The sequence below is a fragment of the Opisthorchis viverrini genome (assembly GCF_000715545.1).
Source record: "Opisthorchis viverrini unplaced genomic scaffold opera_v5_10, whole genome shotgun sequence".
NCBI classification, from domain to species: Eukaryota; Metazoa; Platyhelminthes; class Trematoda; order Opisthorchiida; family Opisthorchiidae; genus Opisthorchis; species Opisthorchis viverrini.
Window position 1 is genome coordinate 3195969 of NW_008751666.1, and position 24482 is coordinate 3220450.

Genomic DNA, 24482 nt, shown 5'->3' on the forward strand with positions numbered 1-24482 from the left:
TGCCACATAAAACAGACGACAGTGTCGGTGCTGTTTTGCCAGCAGTATGAAAGTAACCTAAAAAAACGATGTTTGAAAGGTCAGATAGAAGCCTGGTCCCAGTGGTCTTTGCACTGTGGCAGAATAGATTCTCAAATTTCCAATCGACCATAAGTGATCCATAGATTCACCACTAAAAAATAATGGTTTGGCAATCGAACAAGGGGTGTATAACCGGATGCACTGAGTTATATTTTGTTCGGATGTGTGGTAAATCTGTTATTTTAAATGATAAAAACAGCAGCCTCACATTCTCAGTTCACTGTCAGCTCAACCAAATTTTAGCCAAAGTCTATCAGCCACAATAGTTGGAAGTCAACAGATGTTCATTTATTAGTTAACATCCAAGAGTTCTACAATTTTTTAGACAAATAAATGTAATTTCTCCTCCAAGAACATAAGCTGGTCATGACGTGGTAGCTGCAAATGGCCCCGAAAATTGGGGCAACTCTCAATAATTTAAAAAACCTCTTCATCGATTGCCCGATTCTTCGTAAGATTAGCAAAAGCTACAAGACAACAGACAACCAGATGCGCCACTTTTAGTTCTCTTTGGGTTTTTACTACTCCCAGACACCAAATTGTTCTCATTCGGTAAAAAAATAACATTGTTATAAAAATGGAGACTATTGAATTTCTAGTGAACCCTTCTTATGTGACATTTTCCGATATGAATACGCGAGAAGGCTGCCTCAGCTTTTAGTTGCTACAATGTTTGAGGACTCGAAATACATGTGCTTGACGTAAAATATTGGGGGTTACGCGAGGCGGCCTGTGTTCAACAGATTCAGTTGACAAATATCATAAACAATAAATTTACTTGAGTTGCCTTTTGCAAAAGTCTGTTGTTTTTAGCTTTGGCAAAATATTAAGTTTATTATGTAAATACTGGTGGTCTCCGATTGGGGTAACTTGCAAAAGAGCACAGCATTGATCCACCGTAACAAAACCTGGAAGTCAGAACGGTGATTGACCTATTTATTAACTATAAAGCTCACCGTTGTGTATTGTCGAAAAACCATGTGTAGTGAGCATTTCGCAAGATTAGCAACAAGTGACGCTGCTCATCTCGGAGAAGAACAAATTTTCAATGGTTCATTTAGACTTCCCACCGAGAAAGAGACAAAGATTTCCAATTTCTTATCAACCTTAAGTTATCGAATGAAAAGAACATGTTTATCATTCCATGCAGTGAAAGGCGGGAGATGTAGGAATAAACTGAGATATCTGCCCTAAACTTACACAAAAGAGAACCAATGCCCTGGCATGAAAACTTGGGATTATTTTCCGTTAAGTTAAACTGTTATGAATGCAGTGATAAAAAGCGAAATAGATTCTTTCTTCAATAGTATATCTGTCAGACTTGTTTGCTTTACTTTAAATACGTTGGAGAGGTTTCCGGGAGTGCTGTCCCTCAAAAGGTAGATTTAAGTGCACCAGATCCACATTACTCAGTAAACGCTTTGTCGGATTTTTCTGTCACGTGTTTTAACGCCAAGAATTTTCCACTCGTCCCAACACCGTTAAATCAGAGGACGTAGTTAAAATCGATTAAAATTCTCTTAGCGTCCTAACACCTTATGGAACTCAGCGGGGAAAAATAGTAGTGTAAATTGCTCTAGATATTTTGAAAAGTTCTGGGAAAAAACTGACGCCTCACCTGTTCGCCATTAGCAGTTTTGTCGCGAAGAGATCATGAAGTACAGCAAACAATTAACCAACCAACTACCAACATTATCTTCTCTATAAAGTAGTCTCTAATCATGGTCCGACTGTTTGTGAATGTGTTGTCCGCTGCATATTGTAAATCTCTTTACGAAGATTTACAGTGAGTGTTGTCAGAGGAAAAATGACTTAGCCATCAGCACTTAAGGTATGAATGTTTCGAGCAAATTGGAAGCTGATATATGCAAAAAAATTCTGAAATTCTGAAATTACCAGTTATGTTGCCAATATGTGATATCTGGGGAAGGATTCAACATACGGCTAATCAGAACAGACTAAAACAAGGAAGTTCGTGTCCGCTAGTGTGAAAACGGATAAACTAGCATGCAAAACAACATTATATGATTAAACCGGAAGCCTGGCTTTGTAGCTAATATACCTTGAAATCGTCATTTGGTAGTTTATTCGGTCGCTTGCTAGCAATCGCATGACTGGTGGTACGCAACATTTATACCCTGTTTGTTGTTTATTTATTAGACTGTTTGACTTTTTATGATTTCCGTCTTACTCAAGTTGGCCTCCTCCCTCCGAACTTACGCCCGACAACATACACCTTCAAAGACTCTGGTACCGACCATATTTGAGAAGAGATATACTCACAGCTAGTATCATACTGCAAGAGTATGAATATAGTTTGGCCACATAGGTACTTAGGTATTCATTTCCTTTTTACCTTTCTGACTCCAAGGGAAAGATTCGTCTGTCTTATCTACCGCTTTGGTCCAAAGACATCAGTAATACGGAACAATTCGTCCGATCTGCCCTGGAGAAATTAGCGGAATTCACCCTAAAGATGTATGTCATATAACATAGAGATCCGGATTTAGTTAGTCCTGCTCGTTTTCGTCAGGTCTATGCTACTACGCATCAGAGCGGTAAAAGACTCCTTCACTGGCACGATTTAGTGTAAGTAAATAATGATGTTCTGAGATCTCGGATGTATTTTTTCCAATACACGCCGCTGAAATGCTTTCTGCCTTTACACAAGAACGATTACCCGTCCAAAAGCACCGATTTTTACTAGAGCACAAAAGTAATTTTAATGCTTTCACCGGCACCATCTTCAAAATAACAACACTGTCAATAATTAATAGCTTGCAACTGCAGCTAATTTCTCAAATATCAATATACGAAGCCTCTTCTCAAAAGGGAACATCCTTCGTTTCATGTGAAATATTAACTGCAAGCTTGGGTTGAAATTGGATTAAGCCCAAACCTAGTCAGCGTCTTAGTAATTTTATACCAAGCAAGCAATTACCGAACTGAGGCACGTTATTCTCCATCTGACACGTTATACTCATCTATCGCATATTGGTTAATGTTTGTACCACAGCTCTTTTTCGAGTGACTAACATGACACGGAACTTGCGCCTATTAATATTTGGCGAATTCTTGTTTTTGTCATTTGTTTAGCAATTTGTTTAACTCTATTCGTTCACAACCGTTTATGAACTGTACTAGTAGTATACGTTTACCTGAAGAAAAGAATGGCCTTGTGGAGATGGGGAGTGTCATCTTTAGGTTGTCCAAATTTTCGCATGTTCGTTTTAAGCTAATGACAAGTTCGGTTTGTTTAATTTAAAACAAAACACGGACGAACAAGCCGAAGTTTGCACCGAAACACTAGGACTTGTTTCAGGACCAGGGGAGACAGTGAACCGTGCCATAGTTCAGGGTAGTGGGGTGGCATGCCGATGACATTCCTATAAGAGAAGCCTGTCAAGGCACGACACAGTAGGCAGAAATTGTGCTTCCTGCAATCGCCGGATTATGCACAGAGAATTCAGGCGATTTCATTGGAGAGTCAGAATGAGCAGTGCGTTAAAAGGGCCTATTACATAAGAGTTTCCCCAACTGCACGATATCCTTGTTCTTTTTTGCTTTGATCAGAGCTCAGAGTGAGATCCAACCGCGTTGATGGTGTCGTAATAAACGGTGGCGTTTCACGGGAAAACAACTCGGACAAGGTTTTAATTTTTTGACCTGTCTATTGAGGCAGAGAATGAATATATCTTATTTATGGATGTTTTGGCACTCCTATCTTGCGATACGTTTCACAAACTGATTCCCGTACGAGTTAAATGACTGTGAATTTACGACTGGATAGAAAATTACCGGAAGAACAACATTTTTACCCAATTACACCATGGTTGATTTATAGTTGATGCTACTCGATTCTGTTGTCTTTCCAAGTTTTTTTACACATTATGCTGATAGCAATATTAACCGATCAGAACAACTAGTGAGCTGTCAAAGCATTTTAAAATGCAAAAATACTTTTTTCAGCAGTAAGAGAGAGTACAGAGCGAAATACACTCATCTGCAAACAAATTTGGTTTTGCGAGAGGCTCACCTGGAACGCAGTTGAATCTCTCCTTTTGATGTTTCAACTGAATGTGCTGCTTGAAAACATCACAAATGGGAGATTCAGCTGGGTTTCAGGTGAGTCTCGCACGAAACCAAATTTGTTTGCAAGTGAGTGTATATAACTAACTTCGTCCAATTTGGCTTCAACTATATCATAAGACTGACGGAAACTCGCGGAGTGCGCCTACCTGGTGGGCCCCAAGGAGGACGAAACCGGTCGTAGGCAGTCGAAGTATTTTCAGTAAACGTGCGTTACGTATACAGAGTTTACACAGGTCTACTTTTTTAACGCGCTCAATAAGTGAACTCCACCAAATTAATAAAATTTCGTGGTTACGGGGTTTAAGTACGAATCAAGTTGAAACTTGTGTGTGCATACTGTTTGTATTGCATGAGCTCTATAATGAAGAATTCAAAGTGAAGGCGAATCAAGTTCAAAAGAACGACTTGATTGCGCTTCACGGAACAAGAGTTCATGCCAACAGTGAAGTCTTTTTCAAAACAAATTGTTTCCGTCCATTGAATATCGGCCACAATTGATGAAAAACACGCGTTCATAATTTTTAAAACAGAAAACGGCATCCAATCTGACGTGGTTCAGGTAGGGATTACAGTTCGTGTCACCGTAACGGATTACCTCTATGTTTAGTGCTGGAGTACCCGAGCACCAAGAATTCGTTGCTTCACTCAGAAAACTTGAGCTTTTCAGGCTAATACCGCACGTTACGCTGAGAGACTCAAAACTATAAATCCCAAAGCTCAGCTTGTAATCTACTTTTAAAAGACGTCTGGCGTATTGTGTAGCCGGACCTACACTGTCCCAGGATGTTATTTAAGCGTCCAGTGTAAACAGGCGCTTTGTGGCTAGTAAGGTTATGTGATAGGTCATGCGGTTCAACGAAGTGTCATTTAAACTCTAATAGAAGACTTTGGCAACAGGAATGTGATTATGATATTTCGATTGATTTGCACTCCTAATCAGCCGTACTACATGTTTCCTGAAATCGGAGCTATAATACGTCACACTATCTCCGCTGCTCCGTTTCCGTTTTATAGGGTTTCTATTGTTCAGAATACTTAACGGGTATGGGAAACTGTCTGCCTGGTCTGCTACACCAACTGGCTACCCCGGTATAACACAATAAGAAAACTTTTCAAAACACCACCGTAGCAGAGCTGGTTGTACACAAAGAAAGGTCATGAGGTAATCTCGCCGAAATTGTAAAAAAAGTCAGAACACTGGTTGTTGATCAGGTGGCTGTTGACCTGTTCGCCGAGCTTGGCAATTGGCTTGCAAACGTTTCGTCACCATACGAGGAGGCATCATCAGTGCGCACATCATCAACCACGCACTGATGATGTCTCCCCATATGGTGACGAAACGTTTGCAAGTCAACTGAAATTCTGAAATTACCAGTTATGTTGCCAATATGTGATATCTGGGGAAGGATTCAACATACGGCTAATCAGAACAGACTAAAACAAGGAAGTTCGTGTCCGCTAGTGTGAAAACGGATAAACTAGCATGCAAAACAACATTATATGATTAAACCGGAAGCCTGGCTTTGTAGCTAATATACCTTGAAATCGTCATTTGGTAGTTTATTCGGTCGCTTGCTAGCAATCGCATGACTGGTGGTACGCAACATTTATACCCTGTTTGTTGTTTATTTATTAGACTGTTTGACTTTTTATGATTTCCGTCTTACTCAAGTTGGCCTCCTCCCTCCGAACTTACGCCCGACAACATACACCTTCAAAGACTCTGGTACCGACCATATTTGAGAAGAGATATACTCATAGCTAGTATCATACTGCAAGAGTATGAATATAGTTTGGCCACATAGGTACTTAGGTATTCATTTCCTTTTTACCTTTCTGACTCCAAGGGAAAGATTCGTCTGTCTTATCTACCGCTTTGGTCCAAAGACATCAGTAATACGGAACAATTCGTCCGATCTGCCCTGGAGAAATTAGCGGAATTCACCCTAAAGATGTATGTCATATAACATAGAGATCCGGATTTAGTTAGTCCTGCTCGTTTTCGTCAGGTCTATGCTACTACGCATCAGAGCGGTAAAAGACTCCTTCACTGGCACGATTTAGTGTAAGTAAATAATGATGTTCTGAGATCTCGGATGTATTTTTTCCAATACACGCCGCTGAAATGCTTTCTGCCTTTACACAAGAACGATTACCCGTCCAAAAGCACCGATTTTTACTAGAGCACAAAAGTAATTTTAATGCTTTCACCGGCACCATCTTCAAAATAACAACACTGTCAATAATTAATAGCTTGCAACTGCAGCTAATTTCTCAAATATCAATATACGAAGCCTCTTCTCAAAAGGGAACATCCTTCGTTTCATGTGAAATATTAACTGCAAGCTTGGGTTGAAATTGGATTAAGCCCAAACCTAGTCAGCGTCTTAGTAATTTTATACCAAGCAAGCAATTACCGAACTGAGGCACGTTATTCTCCATCTGACACGTTATACTCATCTATCGCATATTGGTTAATGTTTGTACCACAGCTCTTTTTCGAGTGACTAACATGACACGGAACTTGCGCCTATTAATATTTGGCGAATTCTTGTTTTTGTCATTTGTTTAGCAATTTGTTTAACTCTATTCGTTCACAACCGTTTATGAACTGTACTAGTAGTATACGTTTACCTGAAGAAAAGAATGGCCTTGTGGAGATGGGGAGTGTCATCTTTAGGTTGTCCAAATTTTCGCATGTTCGTTTTAAGCTAATGACAAGTTCGGTTTGTTTAATTTAAAACAAAACACGGACGAACAAGCCGAAGTTTGCACCGAAACACTAGGACTTGTTTCAGGACCAGGGGAGACAGTGAACCGTGCCATAGTTCAGGGTAGTGGGGTGGCATGCCGATGACATTCCTATAAGAGAAGCCTGTCAAGGCACGACACAGTAGGCAGAAATTGTGCTTCCTGCAATCGCCGGATTATGCACAGAGAATTCAGGCGATTTCATTGGAGAGTCAGAATGAGCAGTGCGTTAAAAGGGCCTATTACATAAGAGTTTCCCCAACTGCACGATATCCTTGTTCTTTTTTGCTTTGATCAGAGCTCAGAGTGAGATCCAACCGCGTTGATGGTGTCGTAATAAACGGTGGCGTTTCACGGGAAAACAACTCGGACAAGGTTTTAATTTTTTGACCTGTCTATTGAGGCAGAGAATGAATATATCTTATTTATGGATGTTTTGGCACTCCTATCTTGCGATACGTTTCACAAACTGATTCCCGTACGAGTTAAATGACTGTGAATTTACGACTGGATAGAAAATTACCGGAAGAACAGCATTTTTACCCAATTACACCATGGTTGATTTATAGTTGATGCTACTCGATTCTGTTGTCTTTCCAAGTTTTTTTACACATTATGCTGATAGCAATATTAACCGATCAGAACAACTAGTGAGCTGTCAAAGCATTTTAAAATGCAAAAATACTTTTTTCAGCAGTAAGAGAGAGTACAGAGCGAAATACACTCATCTGCAAACAAATTTGGTTTTGCGAGAGGCTCACCTGGAACGCAGTTGAATCTCTCCTTTTGATGTTTCAACTGAATGTGCTGCTTGAAAACATCACAAATGGGAGATTCAGCTGGGTTTCAGGTGAGTCTCGCACGAAACCAAATTTGTTTGCAAGTGAGTGTATATAACTAACTTCGTCCAATTTGGCTTCAACTATATCATAAGACTGACGGAAACTCGCGGAGTGCGCCTACCTGGTGGGCCCCAAGGAGGACGAAACCGGTCGTAGGCAGTCGAAGTATTTTCAGTAAACGTGCGTTACGTATACAGAGTTTACACAGGTCTACTTTTTTAACGCGCTCAATAAGTGAACTCCACCAAATTAATAAAATTTCGTGGTTACGGGGTTTAAGTACGAATCAAGTTGAAACTTGTGTGTGCATACTGTTTGTATTGCATGAGCTCTATAATGAAGAATTCAAAGTGAAGGCGAATCAAGTTCAAAAGAACGACTTGATTGCGCTTCACGGAACAAGAGTTCATGCCAACAGTGAAGTCTTTTTTAAAACAAATTGTTTCCGTCCATTGAATATCGGCCACAATTGATGAAAAACACGCGTTCATAATTTTTAAAACAGAAAACGGCATCCAATCTGACGTGGTTCAGGTAGGGATTACAGTTCGTGTCACCGTAACGGATTACCTCTATGTTTAGTGCTGGAGTACCCGAGCACCAAGAATTCGTTGCTTCACTCAGAAAACTTGAGCTTTTCAGGCTAATACCGCACGTTACGCTGAGAGACTCAAAACTATAAATCCCAAAGCTCAGCTTGTAATCTACTTTTAAAAGACGTCTGGCGTATTGTGTAGCCGGACCTACACTGTCCCAGGATGTTATTTAAGCGTCCAGTTTAAACAGGCGCTTTGTGGCTAGTAAGGTTATGTGATAGGTCATGCGGTTCAACGAAGTGTCATTTAAACTCTAATAGAAGACTTTGGCAACAGGAATGTGATTATGATATTTCGATTGATTTGCACTCCTAATCAGCCGTACTACATGTTTCCTGAAATCGGAGCTATAATACGTCACACTATCTCCGCTGCTCCGTTTCCGTTTTATAGGGTTTCTATTGTTCAGAATACTTAACGGGTATGGGAAACTGTCTGCCTGGTCTGCTACACCAACTGGCTACCCCGGTATAACACAATAAGAAAACTTTTCAAAACACCACCGTAGCAGAGCTGGTTGTACACAAAGAAAGGTCATGAGGTAATCTCGCCGAAATTGTAAAAAAAGTCAGAACACTGGTTGTTGATCAGGTGGCTGTTGACCTGTTCGCCGAGCTTGGCAATTGGCTTGCAAACGTTTCGTCACCATACGAGGAGGCATCATCAGTGCGCACATCATCAACCACGCACTGATGATGTCTCCCCATATGGTGACGAAACGGAACAGTCTTCATACGGCCAGCCAAAAGAAGTGAAAGACAAGTAAAAACAAAATTTTCCGAACACGTTAAATACAGGTTAGCACCAGACAAATTAAATATTTTCCACGGGATTTTCATGTTAGTAGACGCTTCCTTCTGCCAATATTCTATTAAAAACAACTAGAATTTATTTATACTGTGAGGAGATGTGGGTTTTTTAGGAGATTTCGTCCCGAGGGTGAAGTCAATCTATGCTGAATGGCCGAGAAGTACTGTACATCTGTTTCATCCATATTGAGAATCAACAGCAGTGCGCATCTCACGAAACTCTGAAGAGCCTCGAACCCGCGACCTCCTGCCCAATAGTTTGAACACTTAACTGTCTGGCCACTCGTAGCCTTCTAGTACTAGTACTAGAAGAGCTCGTCCCATTCACCGATTCATCCTGGTTTCAGGGGGATACTGCTCTGTTCTCGACAACAATGGCGATCACCGCTCCATTTTTGAGGTAAGGAATAACCAGGCGGCAAAAGAGTGGCCAGATTATTATTGGCATAGTCATCTCGTCTTATGAGAGTAGAATGGTGCAAGTACTGCTTGGAAACCTGAGGAAACTTGTCGCTGATATGCCTAGTTGAATTACTAGAGCCTTCGTGGGGGTATGGAATGGGTATGATGGTGAAATAAAAAGCCATTTCTCCGCACGAAGACCAATGTACTTCATACAACAGCGCTGCATTTGTCAGAAACTCTGCTAGTAAGTAGAAGTTATCTGAAGAACAACGTCAGGTGTGTTGGTTTGCTGCCACCGTAAAGCAAGGCAGGTGGGTTTAAGAAATATTGACCAGCTCATCTAATCTGACTACAAGCAAGGCTGTTGTCGGAAACCCCATCACCTTCCGCGAATCACTCGATAATTTTCAAGTCAACTGATCGATATCCTACTGAATGCCCAGCGAGGTTACTGAATACTGTCCACTGATAACTTTGAGTTAATCATTTGGAAGTAGATGAATGAAGTCAGACCGCATTTCAATTATAACTAGCGAGCTGAGACAAACATATATATACAGATCAGTCTAGTGTTCTCAATTAATACTCAAAGAGCAGTCGCGTCCGAAAGAAGGGAAAGCTGAAAGTGTCACACATATGACGGGTTGCTTTAGGCAGGAAACGTTTTCAAGAGCCTAATCGGGTCTGTTCACTCAGCTCAGAAGTACTTCCTTTTTTTGTAACAAGTACAATATACACATCGACCATGCTTTCTCAGACAGAAAAATGGCACAATACATCTTAAATAATGTTGATTGATGGCTCACTGCAAGAGCACACCATAGATAGCATAGATAGGTAAGCAGGCAGGAAGGTGAATGAACGGATAGATTGATTGAGAAATAGATTAGATAGATAGATAGATAGATAGTAGATAGATAGATAGATAGATAGATAGATAGATAGATAGATAGATAGATAGATAGATAGATAGATAGATAGATAGATAGATTAGAAGACAGACATAGATGGATAGTAGCTGACTAACTTCAAAAAGCACTACTTCCTACAAGTTCACGTTAGAGTCTTGTGAGTTTAGAAGGCTGGAGAAGTACGTTACAGCACAACTTTCATTACCCAGTAGTAAATTTTGCGTTTACAATGTGATAAAACATGTTCTTTTAAAAATAGCGTTTGTGCTAAAATTTAAATAAATGTGTGTATGGTAAGACACATGCATATATATCTCCGTGTACAAGAAAACTAACTTTTTCTGAAACTAAACAATTGTCTACAATTTCAATGTCATTATCCATTTATATGCCTCATATTTGTACAAAAATACACATCGAAATTAAACATATCCTTCCCTAGGCTCCTCAGGGGTGGGTAGAAAACTTGAGGACGCAGACGGTTTTCCAATATGACCACCTTTTCCCTAACTTTGCTTCGAGGATTTCTCCTAGAAGTGCAAGTAGAAATCAGTATGGTACTTTCTTTGATGTATAAATATATGATCGACGCGATGAAACAGAAGTGGCTGCCATCTAGAAGTGAAGACGATAAAATGGTAAAGAATCTCAGCCTAGTCCCGTGAAACAAAGTGTGTTGGAAGCTAGAGTTGGTAGTTTTCTTGGACAAATAATGTGGCTGGTCAGATGAGGACAAATATTATGCAGATAACCAGAGGTGCGTTCCCTTAGAATCACAATCGGAATATAACAGAACGGTAAAAGTGGTCCCTTCAAGAGGGTGACCGATTCAGATAGGCAACCAGTATAGGAGCTTTACCTTGTACAAAATTACAAGGAAATATGGAGTGGAATCGAAATGCTTTTGGCTGAGTTTGCTTGAAAAGCAAACTCATGGTTCACAGGGATGCAATTCTAAAAAATCTGGATAAGAAAATATGGCAGGCTAACTGCTCCAGAGGACCATTTATTATGGACAAGTTTTTAGTACGCATTATCAAACGGAAGGATACAATACCTCCATAAGTTGTTTTGCTCTGTTTCAAGCGAGTGTTCGGAATTTTATCCAATGCGTTCTCTTCTACCGATTAAATAGCTAGTTGATTAGTATATCGATTGGCGACGGAATCGATTTCCCCGTCTTAAACACTCTTCGTTATTGTCAAGTGAGTTTTTCGACAGACTGATAAGATACCCACACCAACATTGCCTGAACAAAACTAAGTTGCTCCTCCCAAATTTTGTCCCAGCTAGATTCCTGTGCATTTGAGAAGTTAAATGCAATAATCTTGTTAGGTCGATGTCTCCATTCACCTTGAATTTGTGCGTCAATGCTTTAGGAAATTTAAACAAGATTAAATAATCCAGGCTCTTTCCGGACAATTTCGTGGTGCACAATCAAACAGTACTGAGTAATTCACGCTTGGGTAAATATGCATTTACCCAATAGGATCCAACAGGAATCCTTTATTCAGGAGTACAGAGAATCATTTTATCATGGTACATGTAGCCAAAAACAGTGCGCCCCCGGAAACGGACGCGTTCAACCAATTGTACAAGGTTCACTGTGAAACATATTTGGGATTGGAATATTCGCTTTTACTGGGTATTTTTTGTCACTGTCGAAATTTCTAACGGGCGTTTACGTATTAGTTGTTTTTCGGTTTTAACTCTTTGTCAGAACTAAACACTTCTGGAGCACCTTACACGTAGTCTCTCCTGGGCCATCTATGCATAAGCTGCCAAGTCCTTTACTGGTTCAGCGATAGGTAAAGACACACCCATTAGCTCTGACTCCAAAGGGGTATCTTTCAACTTGCGATCGGAGGGAATGTTGAGAGCTCCGATTTCACGAATGGTGGTTCTGCGTGTTTGTTTTCAAACTAACGGATATATTGCCAAATATACGATCGCATATTGTGCCTTCCAAATTATTTTAAGCGGCTGGTGTAACGTAGACACTTGACCCATTCCAAGTTGTAACCTGTTATTTCGGTAAGTTTCTGTCATGGTTTCCACCAAACTCTGTCTGATGATTTGTTGTGCATCAAATGTAGTTCAACCGACCAAGTTTTATTTGGACAGCGATGAAAATTTGCCCATCATTCCTTTTCGTTCTATGTGATAACCCAGTATAAACAGGATGTTACTGAAGAACCCTACGAATCCTCATTAGACTCTCAATTTTACAGAGTTTTGGTTCCTTCTCATAGAACCTACCTCAGGTTCAGACCTAATTGTCCAGAGAAACAGCTTGGAAAATGTCCCAACGCAGCCTCACTGCCGAAAACTTTGAAGCAACCTCAGAACCGAGCAGTTTAAACTCCATGTGTACATATATAAAATACAGCAAATTTAACTGAAAAAATAGATGGAGATTTATTGTTCATCAATTTTCCATAGCGCTGCCGGTAACCGATCAAAGCGTTGTGCAAAGATACTATCACCGGCATTTGGTGTGGTGTTTCGGGCACGAATAGCTTGGAAAAAATTCGGCTCACCTAAAAAATCATGACCACCGGCATCCAGAGTGGCACGTTTTTCATTTCGGCAACTGATATTGGTCGATACATTATGCGAAATGATAAATAGAGCGGCGCGATCCTCATGGCTTAAGTTGCCGTATACTTACTCTCGGGACATTTCCATTTTAATCCAGATATGAATGTGGGATAAAAATTTACGCGGGATGTTGGGCTTCCTTGCTGCCATATGACATTCTAAAACTTTCAAACCCCACTACTTCCAACGCGTGAAGTAAAATAAGCTTTGAGATGTTGACAACATTAACTACGTTATTGGCCAGTCTGATTCCGATGCCATCCGAGAATATTATGTCAATGGCGATTAACAGGCAAAAGACAGAAGGAAAGCAACAGACCAAGACTGGAACTGCAAAATAAAGAGGTCATTTTTGCTCTACAAGGACCATAATTAACGTCATACTCATTGATTTTAAGCAAAGGAAACGCGCAATCATTGTTATTTATTCATCTTGGCTGTACTCGATTTTACCTCTGAAAATGTGGGAAAATTCAAAACGTGGGAGCTCTGTCAAAATATTTTCATTTTATTGGTCACATCAGACAGTCAGTCACTCAATATATGCTCCGGCCTTCTGAGTTTAGGTACCTTGACGTTAAGATTTCAAATTCAGATCAACAGTTGACGAGCGGACAATTTTGATGGCTTCGTCAAATTCGCCAGATATAGGCTTCCTATTCTTTAAAAATAAGGACGAAAACGGGAAAACGTTGGCCTTATGATGGGAAATGTTGGCATTTGCCTCCAAAAAAGACCCATTCTAACAGGTCGCTTTTGAAAAGTTTACCATTTTTCTACCAAACTCACAGGCATAACTACTGTGACCAGTCTTTGTAACAATTACAACGTTCAATTCTCGCCCGAGAAAATCATCAACATGATTGAGTTAGGCAGTCAACACTCGGTTGGATCCGAAATCGCTCGCATTTGCCCCACAGAACTCCACTTTCTACTGTGATCATTCCGTCCAATAATATAAATCTAGTAACAGGGATATACAGAGCTGTGCTGAATCTGCAATTCCGTTAAGTGTTTTACAACTGAGGACAATTATTTGGATAGTGCGGCGCAGTCAAGCGATACTCTAGTTTGGAGTTATTTTGTGTTACGTCCACCTTCAGCTGTTGATTTCAGGGTTGTGCAAACTTGCCCGCTCATCACTGGAAACATTTTCGTCTGGAAAGACTACTTCCTTGGTTTGTGAAACAAGTTCTTGATGAGTATGTCCCAGAAAGAAAGGACTCGCATGAAAGGCAGCGGTGATCCTTGTTTTCTTGGTAGTGGGGATAAATATACGGTCGTGGTACTTCAAAGAGGTGGATCGTCACCCTACTAGCTGAACTCGCTGGGCCAGTACGGAAACGTAGGTCCTGAGTCGGCGGTGTCTATTGGTGGTTGTCCAGACAGAGCAAAGGAAGCTGACAAGGGTTCACTGGGTCGATCGATGACACGTACAGTTCAAGACCAACAACGGATCTTTTGATTGTCGGATTGACGTTTTGCTGTACTAACAACAGCGACGGATGTTCTTCCGTATCATTGTAAAGCGTCCATCCGTCCCAAAATAGAAAGAACGCAAAGCACGATGGCCCACCCTCATATTAGCTACCCCAACAGCATGAATGTAAACCTTTTCACTGATTTCATTCTGATTAGTAATGACACTGTACATCAGAACCGTATCTTGATTGGTCATCGTCAGAGCTGTCCCCTTAATTCTGTTGATAATGAGATAATTGTTCAGCCACACCAACTACCAGTTTGAAGTTCTGGACGTTTGCAAAAGTTTTCTAATCAACTCCATCTCCTGGTCCTAAGGATAGATATATGTAGTCTCAAATTTTTCACGACGTGAGATCGGACCAGTGTTTGTGAGCATGATGGTAGCTTGGACGCTTATCTCATACAGAGCTTTACCTTCGCTAACTGAGGGAGCGTTTCCAGGATCGTACAAATACCACACATCCAGTTTATCACTAGTGTGATATCTGAACGACCCTCACATGGAGCCTACGCATTACAAGCGTCCCTACTTAACCCTTTGTCAAATGAAGGAAAAAAATCACTCATGGTACACAGATGCACAATGAAACCGTGTAGTTCATGTATAACGGCATTCACTCGCCCAGGTTATATCTAAAATATTTTTCATAATACCGAGTGTGACGTAGTACTCCTGGTTCTGAATTTTACCAAAATCGTGCACGGTTTGGATGAGAAAGCCACTAACCCTGAAAAAAGGGCCGCAAAAATATGTCGTTATGAAAGTGTTGAGCGTGAGACCTTCTTGAGAAGTCGTTAGTTTTCAGCATGAGCAAAATTCTAAGTATGTTTCAGTTTCAACCACCAACTCGATTTCTAATTTACGGGCGTGCAAGCTACCGGTGTGTTGCGAATATGTTTCGAATCCACTTGTCAAGTGTGGCTGTATTTGTATTAGGAACGATATGTACAGACCAAATTTCACACCCGATCTTCCGGTTTGCTCATCTTGCCTATCAAACGTGGAGTTGACTGAACTCAACCACCCCCAGCCTAGCAGTGGCATAGTTATCAGTCGATTCCACTCCATTTATTTGTTTTCTGTGTGATCCTTCACAGGCAATTACACAAGTGAGTGAACCTGACCTAAAATATTGACGGCGTAGAAAAAGAGCGATACCGCGTAATAAAATGCACGAGCAGCGTAAATTACTCTAGCACTGCTGTGTAACTACCAGTCTGTTCCTTCTTGTCCCTTTCTGTTCGTGTGCGCGTCCTCTCGAGATGAACATCGGTTAAGGCACATTAATCCGTCTTGCGTTTAAAGGAACACGGTGGGGTGTCGGGTGCGGTCTAGCGCAACTGATACATCATACTGATGACCGTCTGTGTGATTGTTTGCCTGTAACTGATAGGCAAATGTTCCAACGTAAAAGGAAGAAGATTGTGAATGACTGTGTCGTCGCAATTCCCCTGAGAGGTCTCGAATCAATTTACTGCTTACCTTGAGCTTTAATTTGCTGAGATAATTTAGCAGAGGCATACAACCCATGTTTTCACCTTATACGAAAGTCGACCTCTTTTTTCCGATTCGTTTATTCATTAGTTTCATCGCAAATTGGTCTGGCAGTAGGAATGAATACAGGTCGCTGTGAAATGGAATCGAATTTCTCACACAGAACGGTGTCATCAGACTCTGGAGACTGTAGCATTCCATTAACACCGGAGAAGAGAACAAATCTGCTCGTTGAAGAACCCACGATTTCTGCCTACTGTCTGAGACCTTACCGTTTGAGTTACTGTGGAGGCAGTCTGCCCAATAACCGTATACTTGGGAAGTGGGAAGCGAGATGGTGCGAAACTTTCCCAAGATCACCGCTCTCTCATTGGTGTTAATTAAAGTCTTTTATCTTCGAATAACTATAAAGAAAAAACGGCACTCTAATCCTTGTCTCTACAATGATTATTCATGCAGACGACGCAAATTCGCTCAAGTCCAATAGCCACTTAATCAGACCTCATTAGCTGCCTTTGTGTTTTACATGATGGAATCGGTTGGAGTTGGTAACATTGTGGAAAGTGAATATCTCTCCAATGGTGGACGAGTCTCTGAAGGCGTTTTTCTTCCTGTTCACTAACAGGCACTAGCTTTTGGAAAAGATTGTAAACCTTTTTAAGAGAGCCCTCAACTACTCTTCTCTTCGTAGCTCAGTACCCAGTCTTACACAACTGATGTGGCAATGGGGGCCTGTAAAAGAGTCGTCGGCTGGTAAGGAGATAATAAGATAATTTCTGGTGAGTCTGACATTCTACCAGACGCAACAGCCAACAGGCTGAACAAAGACGGTGATTTTATGTTATTTAATTAATGCACTTTTTCATGTACCCATTCCCGGACTGCTTGTCTTAGTACGGTTTTAAGTGGGAGATTTCAGGGCCAGCGTTTTCTAAAGAGTGTGCAAAAGAATAGAAGTGACAAAACGTGTGTTCATATAAGATTACCGATATGGACGTCAACATTTTGATGCCTATATTAATAGTTTTTTTAACATTGTGTGTAAACATTCGTTTCCGAGAGATAGCTCATGCTGGCCATTGTGCATCAATCCAGGGGAGACAAGTCAAAATCTGTTTTTTTTTCTTTTGGGGTGGGGGGCATAAGTAAATAAATGATCGACCGGTCGTGTCATTCTCAGCAATCATTTGTTTCATTTTTATTTGGTAGCATTCTAAGCGATGGCGGCTGGTATCTGAAAATCCCCATTGCCCATCACCTACGCGCCTGTTAGCATGTCTTATTTCCGGGAAAGATTCCTAATCCACACCCTGTTTTCCACTTACCAGTTTTGATCCTCTACCGACACGAGCAAAACTTTGGACTGGTTCGGTGAAAACAACGGATTTTCCTTTGTCTCATGAGTACTTGGAAACCCATTCACGCTTGGGGCCACAGGTCAACAGTCTCATGATTGAGAACTTACCCTGCTCAGTGTGGATTTCATCACGTTTCTACACTCCCCTCGATCACTTATTCCTTTCTCCGTCCATGCACTTGACCAGACAATCATGCGAATGCATTCAGCCATGATCATCTGCATCGACGACTGGAATTAATCAAATCTCTCGGCGTGACAGTAATAGAAAGCGAATTAATTTGGTCTGCACCGCTTCAGATAGGCTCACCGGGCGACTTGCTCCAAGTGCTTGCCAAGGATTAATGCGTGCATGCGTGAGCGGTGGTGTTGACATATTGAAGTGGACGTCCGTGACAGATGTATAGAGACCAAAAGGAAGGAAAGAACCGTTTTTCTGTGGGACGGTTGTGTCACCAATGAAGAGGCTGACTGAGAATGTCGGTCAGTTGAAATTGAGCAAATTTTCTTGGCAATTAGGACAGTCAGCTTGCGAGATATGCAGCGCTGACGAATTGCTTTCTATGACCAATGGAGAGGTGGGTGTTGCGACACGTAATGGATTGCTCATTTCCTTCAGCCTCACATCACGTCTGGAAACAGGAAACTCGGTACTTAGGATAAAAAATTACATGTGCTGAGTGGTAAACTTACTGGAGTTTATTTATGTCGTCCACAATCTTTTCCCTTAACCTGTTCAAATTAAGGAACGATACTCTGCCTTAAAAGAAGATTTATTCTTTGCCAGATTGTTAATCGGAATGACGCCAGGATCAGGCATCCCTGACAATATAGTTTTTCCCGCATTACAGTAAAAGACGCTAACTTACAAGTGATCTAAAGTCAAACACGGAGTCAGACATCGCTTCCTAAAGTACAAAGTAAATGACTCCACCGTAGTCTGTCTTTTCTAAAAACACCCAGTTTTCCACTGATTCCATGCATCTGGTGATAATTATTTTCACTGACTCAACAAACATTTGTGTTCTGCACTTGATAGGTCTGACGGTACTAACATTCTGCGGAGAACTATACAGCAATCGTATACTGAAGTTTATTCCGAATGCATTTTGTTCTCAGCTGGTATTCTAGGAATACAAGCTCATCTATATCTTGTAGATTATTCTGCATCTCACTACTCCTCTGCCAGATACGATGACTAATGCAACTCAGGAATAAAATAGATAATTTCCCCATAATTTCCTCTTAACAGTTTCATTTATTTTTCTGAAATATAACCGACAAAATGAATTGTATCATGCCTTTTTCTCTAAAATCTCCTGATAACCAAATCTTTTCAATTCCTATTCTGGATATTCAACGGCATATGATGCGGTGGAAAAAATCCTGTTTTTGTAAGGATGACGGAAAACCGCTTCAACGGGAATGTAAGGCCCAGGCGTTATAGACTTTTGTTGATAAATTGTAGCTTAATAGACCGCTACCAACGTGTTTGGTGTATTGTACGTTTTCCATCGTCTGTGATTAATCTCCGTATCACAGCCAGGTGCAGTGGTTCATACTTCCGCCCTCGATTAGGCCTTCCATTTGTGTAGCCAACTAATCGCTGTAACTTTTGCAAATCCATGTTAAGATAACATCAAATTCGCCTCGCTCAAATGAATGGGTTTGGCCTTTTAGGTAAGCTGAATGGAATTTTAATTACAGGGTCCTGGCACAATATTCACTTTGTTTTTAAATGTTCTGTCTGTCGCTGGAAGCATCAAGAGCTGTCCCCTAATTGAAAAGCGACATGATTTTCTATCCGGGTGGTGGACGACTGGGAAACCAAGTTTCCCAAAAAATATTTTCAGGTTAAAAATACAATTTCGCTTGTCGGACTGGTCACTCCTAATTGCAAAATATATGGGGACCAGTGCATTGTTGTTTTGCACACGCAACAGGCATTGTACAATATCGGTGTTTGATGTGTGGCTTCAGTTACTAAACTTATAGGTCATTCAGAATAACTTTGACACTGTGATTTCTTTGTAAATGCATACCACGGTTTATAATGACTAAGTCAGGAATGATTGAACTGCCCAAATCCGTTTTCTTCCTCGAGGAGTCAGCAGGATCTAGGTGGATCAGCAATACACATTCAAGCACACATTCAAGCAGTGATCATATTTACGAGTTGAATACTTTCCTGCTTCCTGAAATGAACTCTGCTCTGAGGAATTTCACGCAAAGGCCTATTGGGGAGACTATTCCAGCCTACTCGGGAGTTTGCTAATAACTTACGATGTTGTAACGGAGCATGGAGGTTGTCTTAAATAATGACTGATGTGTAATTTTTGAGACATGATGCCTCCGATGGAAAGAATTAACGTAAACCAGAGTAAAAAATGAAGTTAACCTGAAATCTCTAGGCAGTGCTGCAAGCAGTACTTTGTGTTATGGCTCCTTCACTAGTGTATCACCACTGAAACGGGAGAACTCATGAAAAACCACTGTAACGCATCAAAGTTAGCGTTGGTTTATCACATGATGACTTAATTTTACTCGTACTGTAACGTGTAGACAGGGATCAGGTTTTGCATTTAGGGTTTTTTTCAGTTTGGCCAACATGATATGTGATTTTATCAGGGTGTCCTGCTCTTCTAATTCATAAAGTATTCTGCCACGGATTTTCGTTGCATGAAATAGGGTAGACTACATACAGAGAACGGACAAGTGCATCCTCTCCTTGAGGTTCATCAAACAGTTGTAATCGTTGAATTATGTTATGTGAAATCCACCTTTGTGAAGAAAATTATTGTACTTCTGGGTCAACTGAAGCCTAATCATCTCAGAATGAGGAAAACATTCCACAGTTTGAAAAGAAATCGCACGTGCTTCGTGCTAAAAAGCAATCACAACGCTTTCTCTCTCGGTAGTGAATGTGGCCTGGTCGATACCCTTACTATAGTGAGGTTTTTTGCTCTTACCCTTAACCTTAGCTCAGTGAAGATCTCTCATGACATGAGTGAAGTGTATATTTGTTCCAAACACGTCCACAGCATCTTACCAGTTGTCAGTCATGAAACATCAATTCCGTGGCGTTTTCTTTAGCAGGTTAGATGCCAAGATTTTCCATAAATTTAGTAGTCATCTGATCATTTTCAAGTTAAGAGATTTCTTAAACTTGAGATACCGCCGAGCCGCTCTTCTTATGTTGTTAGATTTAACACATGTAGCGGAGAAGCATATGTCCTTGTGGTCTCGTGGTTTAAACTACCGAGCTATGTCATGGTATCCCATCCAGAACTAGACGAATGACAGCCTGATTCTCACTAGATTTCCGCAGCCGATTTAGCCGTCAAGGAAAAATCATCCGGTTGCCAACCTAAAGACAATGATCTGGATACACACTACTTGGAACGTTGGTGGCCTTGAAAATTTCGTCTTAAAAGGACTCACTAGGGGAATACCGACAGATGAAGAACTTGATGTTTAAATTCGTTGGCCCAAATGTCGAATTGTCGGTCCTGCAAGTACGGCGTCGTTGCATATGTTAGACGTGTCGCCAACAAAGAGATTTAATGTTAAATGAGGTTACTTCGACGGGTTGATTTGCCCTCTCGATTATCCACAAATCTTTCGAGAAAAAGCGGACCTACGGGGCGGTTGACGGCTTCTTCGTCTTATCTTTATAGGACACTGTGGAACAAGTGAGGTATTCATTTCCATCCAACATTGAGGACTGTGTCTTCCGTGAATTTAACGAGATTACAACTGGCAATTTCGTAGGGAATGGCGCCATGTCTACCAAGAAGTAAAATTGACGCATTACCACGGAAAATCTAGCAAAGTGCCTGCAAGTTCAGTTGTTGGATCTGACAGCCGTTTTAGAGGGCTCAACTTTACCATTAGGCTTCACCACACGACCGAAAAACCGTATTGACTAGGGAACATCCATCCAGCTTCAACACTGAATAGATCACATTTCACCTTACCAAGGGAATCGTAAGCGTAAAACTGAACACAGAGGAAGATGTAACTGAAATTTAACCAGCGAAATACACCCATCTGCCAAAAAATAGCTTCAAGAGAGACTCACCTGGAACCCAGATGAATCTCTCGTTTATGGTTTCCAGGTGGGTGTAATTCGGTGATTTTGTGTAATTTGGGTACAAGTAGAATATGAGGTTGACGGAAACTCGGGGACTTGCCTACCAGATGAGTCCCAAGATGGACAAAACCGGACGTGGGTGTCGAATAATTTTCAGCAACCTCACGAGTAGCGTATCACGCCTATGGAATGAAACCAGTTTTTGGTGCTGTAAAGAAGCACCCCCCCCCCCTAAGGAAGTGGCGAAGATGTCATATGTGCAGAAAAGACACCGGTGAAGAGATTCTGGGCGATAAAAAAAGATCCAACATTTGATCGTGGCGACATCCTAGTTGTACAGGATAGTTGTCTTAAGAAATACAGACACTTGTCAAAGGTGGATCTATTACCCAAACCGCCGTCAGTGCTCGAGGTCAACAGGCACGCAGCTGCAGCAAGACTTCATGAACTAAACGTTCCCTGTCAGACCAGTCCCAACGACCCAGTACTCCACCTAGGGCAAACGAAAGAAGTGCCTGGTACATATACTTCAACCAGTACACCTTGAGTGATAGTGGCAGCGCAGTTGGATGTTTCTAATGTGAAACCATAGTGTTCATGTGTACTTTTGCCCACATAGGCGAGGTGAAACGTATGCCCCCACTTTGTACATGCTTAGTACTAGATTCTAGGTTTAATGTGTCATGAGAAGCTCAGTTGAATCTTTCCTAGTAAATATATTAATAAAATTCAACAGAATGACTCAGTTAGACAGGTAAAATTCCAAGACATATACGTAGGTAATAACATAGTGACCATAAAATCAACAAATGAAGCAGTGGAGCCCTTCCAGGCACTAATCGCCAGCAAACCATGTATCAGTTAGACAGTCGAACACGAGTTGAATCATATAATTGCCTTTCTTGTTGCCTGACGGTTCTGCCGAGACGAGGAAACATTTTGTAAGTAATTTCACTGCGGACACAGTTGTGCCAGCCAATACCTCCAGTTCTCCAGTTTTTTTGCCGGTCTGCTATACAAGGAATTCATTTAGAATGTTGTATGCAAGAAGATACGGATCATACGTATGTCTAGACATAAAAATAAAAAGGGGAAATTCAGAGTGTTCTATGACATTTTAATGGCCTGAATAAAAACATGGAAGCGCTCTAGAGTGTGAGAGCCTGATGGCATTTGTGTCAATTCGGTTTATGCGGGCTCTTCGCACCCACATTTGCAGTTTGATTTTTCGGAATGTAACGATTACTTTAGCACGTCCTGGATTCAACTGTTTTGTCAAGTAATTGTTGATTACGTAGGCAAGTTTGATAATGCTAGACAATGCTTCTTTGATTTTGCTTTTAGCTTTCAAGCATCATGGAGGTCGCTTGTGAGATAGAAATGATCAAAGATCCGGAAACGCGCAAATCCAATGTGACTTACGTGGCCAGACACATAGAAGATGCCCTAACGACTCAAAGAGAGTACCGGTCTGGCTGTGGAGTAAAGTGCCGTCATTTTTTGGCTCGCAGCTGCTGCCTATGGTTTGGAAAACGCTACGGCAATTATCTCATATGCCTTTACTTAATCACCAAATCTTTGTACATTCTCAATGTGGTGGGACAATTTTTCTTCATGAATCGGATACTTGGGACAAACTACACGTTCTACGGTATAGACCTCCTACGCGATATTGCCGAGGGAATTGTTTGGCAAGAATCGGGGAATTTTCCACGAATTACTCTCTGTGATTTTGAAGTTCGAAAACTGGCTAACGTACACCGTCACACAGTACAATGTGTGCTCCCGATCAATATGTTTAACGAGAAGATTTTTATTTTCCTATGGTTCTGGTTTATACTTGTGGCTGCGGTGAACACAAGCAGTTTTCTTTACTGGTCTTACAAATCTAGTTTCCAGGGCAACCGAGTCCACTTTATTAGGAAATTTCTCAAACTTCGTGACGCTCTTGAGCCCGGAGATAAAAAACGAACTGCTGCTTTTGTGGATTCATACCTACGACAGGATGGGGTGTTTATACTACGATTGGTTGGACTTAATGCTGGGGAGTTGGTTGCCTCGGAGATAGTCGAAAGGCTCTGGAGTTTGTACAAATCAAGACAGACAGTGTCGGTTAGCCGATTTGGACAGCCTGGTTCCATGCAAGATATTGGGAAATCCGGAACACTGAGTCCCAGATCTTTTCTACCTCATCAGCAACGTTCTAATCATCAACACCATTCACACCACAGACATTATCCTAGCCCGACACCTAGTGGGAATCAGCGAAGTAGCCGGTCTTCCTTACCCAGTAGTCCGAATCAGGAGTTGGTATCTCCAAGTCAGCCGCCTCCACCACTATACCCTTCTCATCTGGGGAGACAGAAGATTCCTACTCCCATAGGTTTTGAATCACCACCACCACCGCCACTCCCTCCGTCTTCGAGAAGCACAGCTCCACCACCATTACCACCTCCGCCTCCACTGGGAGGAAGCGAGGGGAGAAGAAGCAGTTCATCTAACAGCCGGAGTCAGTCATCTACAGTTGGAGACAGTGATAAACATTCCGTACGTCTCAGGTCAACTTACGGATCCAGCGGGCCTAGCACGAGTCGAACTGGGGAAGTACTCAAATCCGGTGACACCGGTCGAACAGGTGCACCCAAGAGTGGTTCCAGCAACGCAGCATTTTCATCAAGTAAGTCCGAACTCCCACGAGTCAATCAAAACGAAGAGGATCCTGGAGAATTTGTGTAGATCCGTCCCGGACAATCGGATGAATGGGAGACGTGAGTCTTCCATTGGTTGTTCCAAAATGTTAAGTCAATTAGGCAAGCAAGTTACGTCTAAGACAGAATAATTAAAAACAGTTATCCTTCAGAGTGCTCAAACAATAGCTATTTTAATTTACACATCTCTGTACAACCCAAACCAAGCATTTGCCGTTGCCTTTCCGTATTTCTGATTCCCACCCAAATAAAGGGC

The 24482-nt window shown here is 41.3% G+C and overlaps 2 protein-coding genes across 2 annotated transcripts in view; both read left to right on the plus strand.

Annotated features, from left to right (window-relative positions):
- T265_01004 (hypothetical protein) overlaps nucleotides 1-24254 on the plus strand; it is a gene marked incomplete at both ends in the record, with an annotated part of 62430 nt that extends 38176 nt beyond the window's left edge. Inside the window, one exon of the mRNA XM_009164919.1 lies at nucleotides 22863-24254. Within this exon, the coding sequence (XP_009163183.1) occupies nucleotides 22863-24254 (1392 nt within the window). The remainder of the gene's footprint in view (nucleotides 1-22862) is intronic.
- T265_12693 (hypothetical protein) lies at nucleotides 5367-9054 on the plus strand (the record flags this gene model as incomplete). The annotated part of the gene is made up of 3 exons (XM_009164956.1): nucleotides 5367-5460; nucleotides 6021-6127; nucleotides 8935-9054. Coding segments are annotated over 3 exons (318 nt in total), but the record flags the coding sequence as incomplete, so codon positions are not given.
- Nucleotides 24255-24482: the final 228 nt, after the last annotated feature.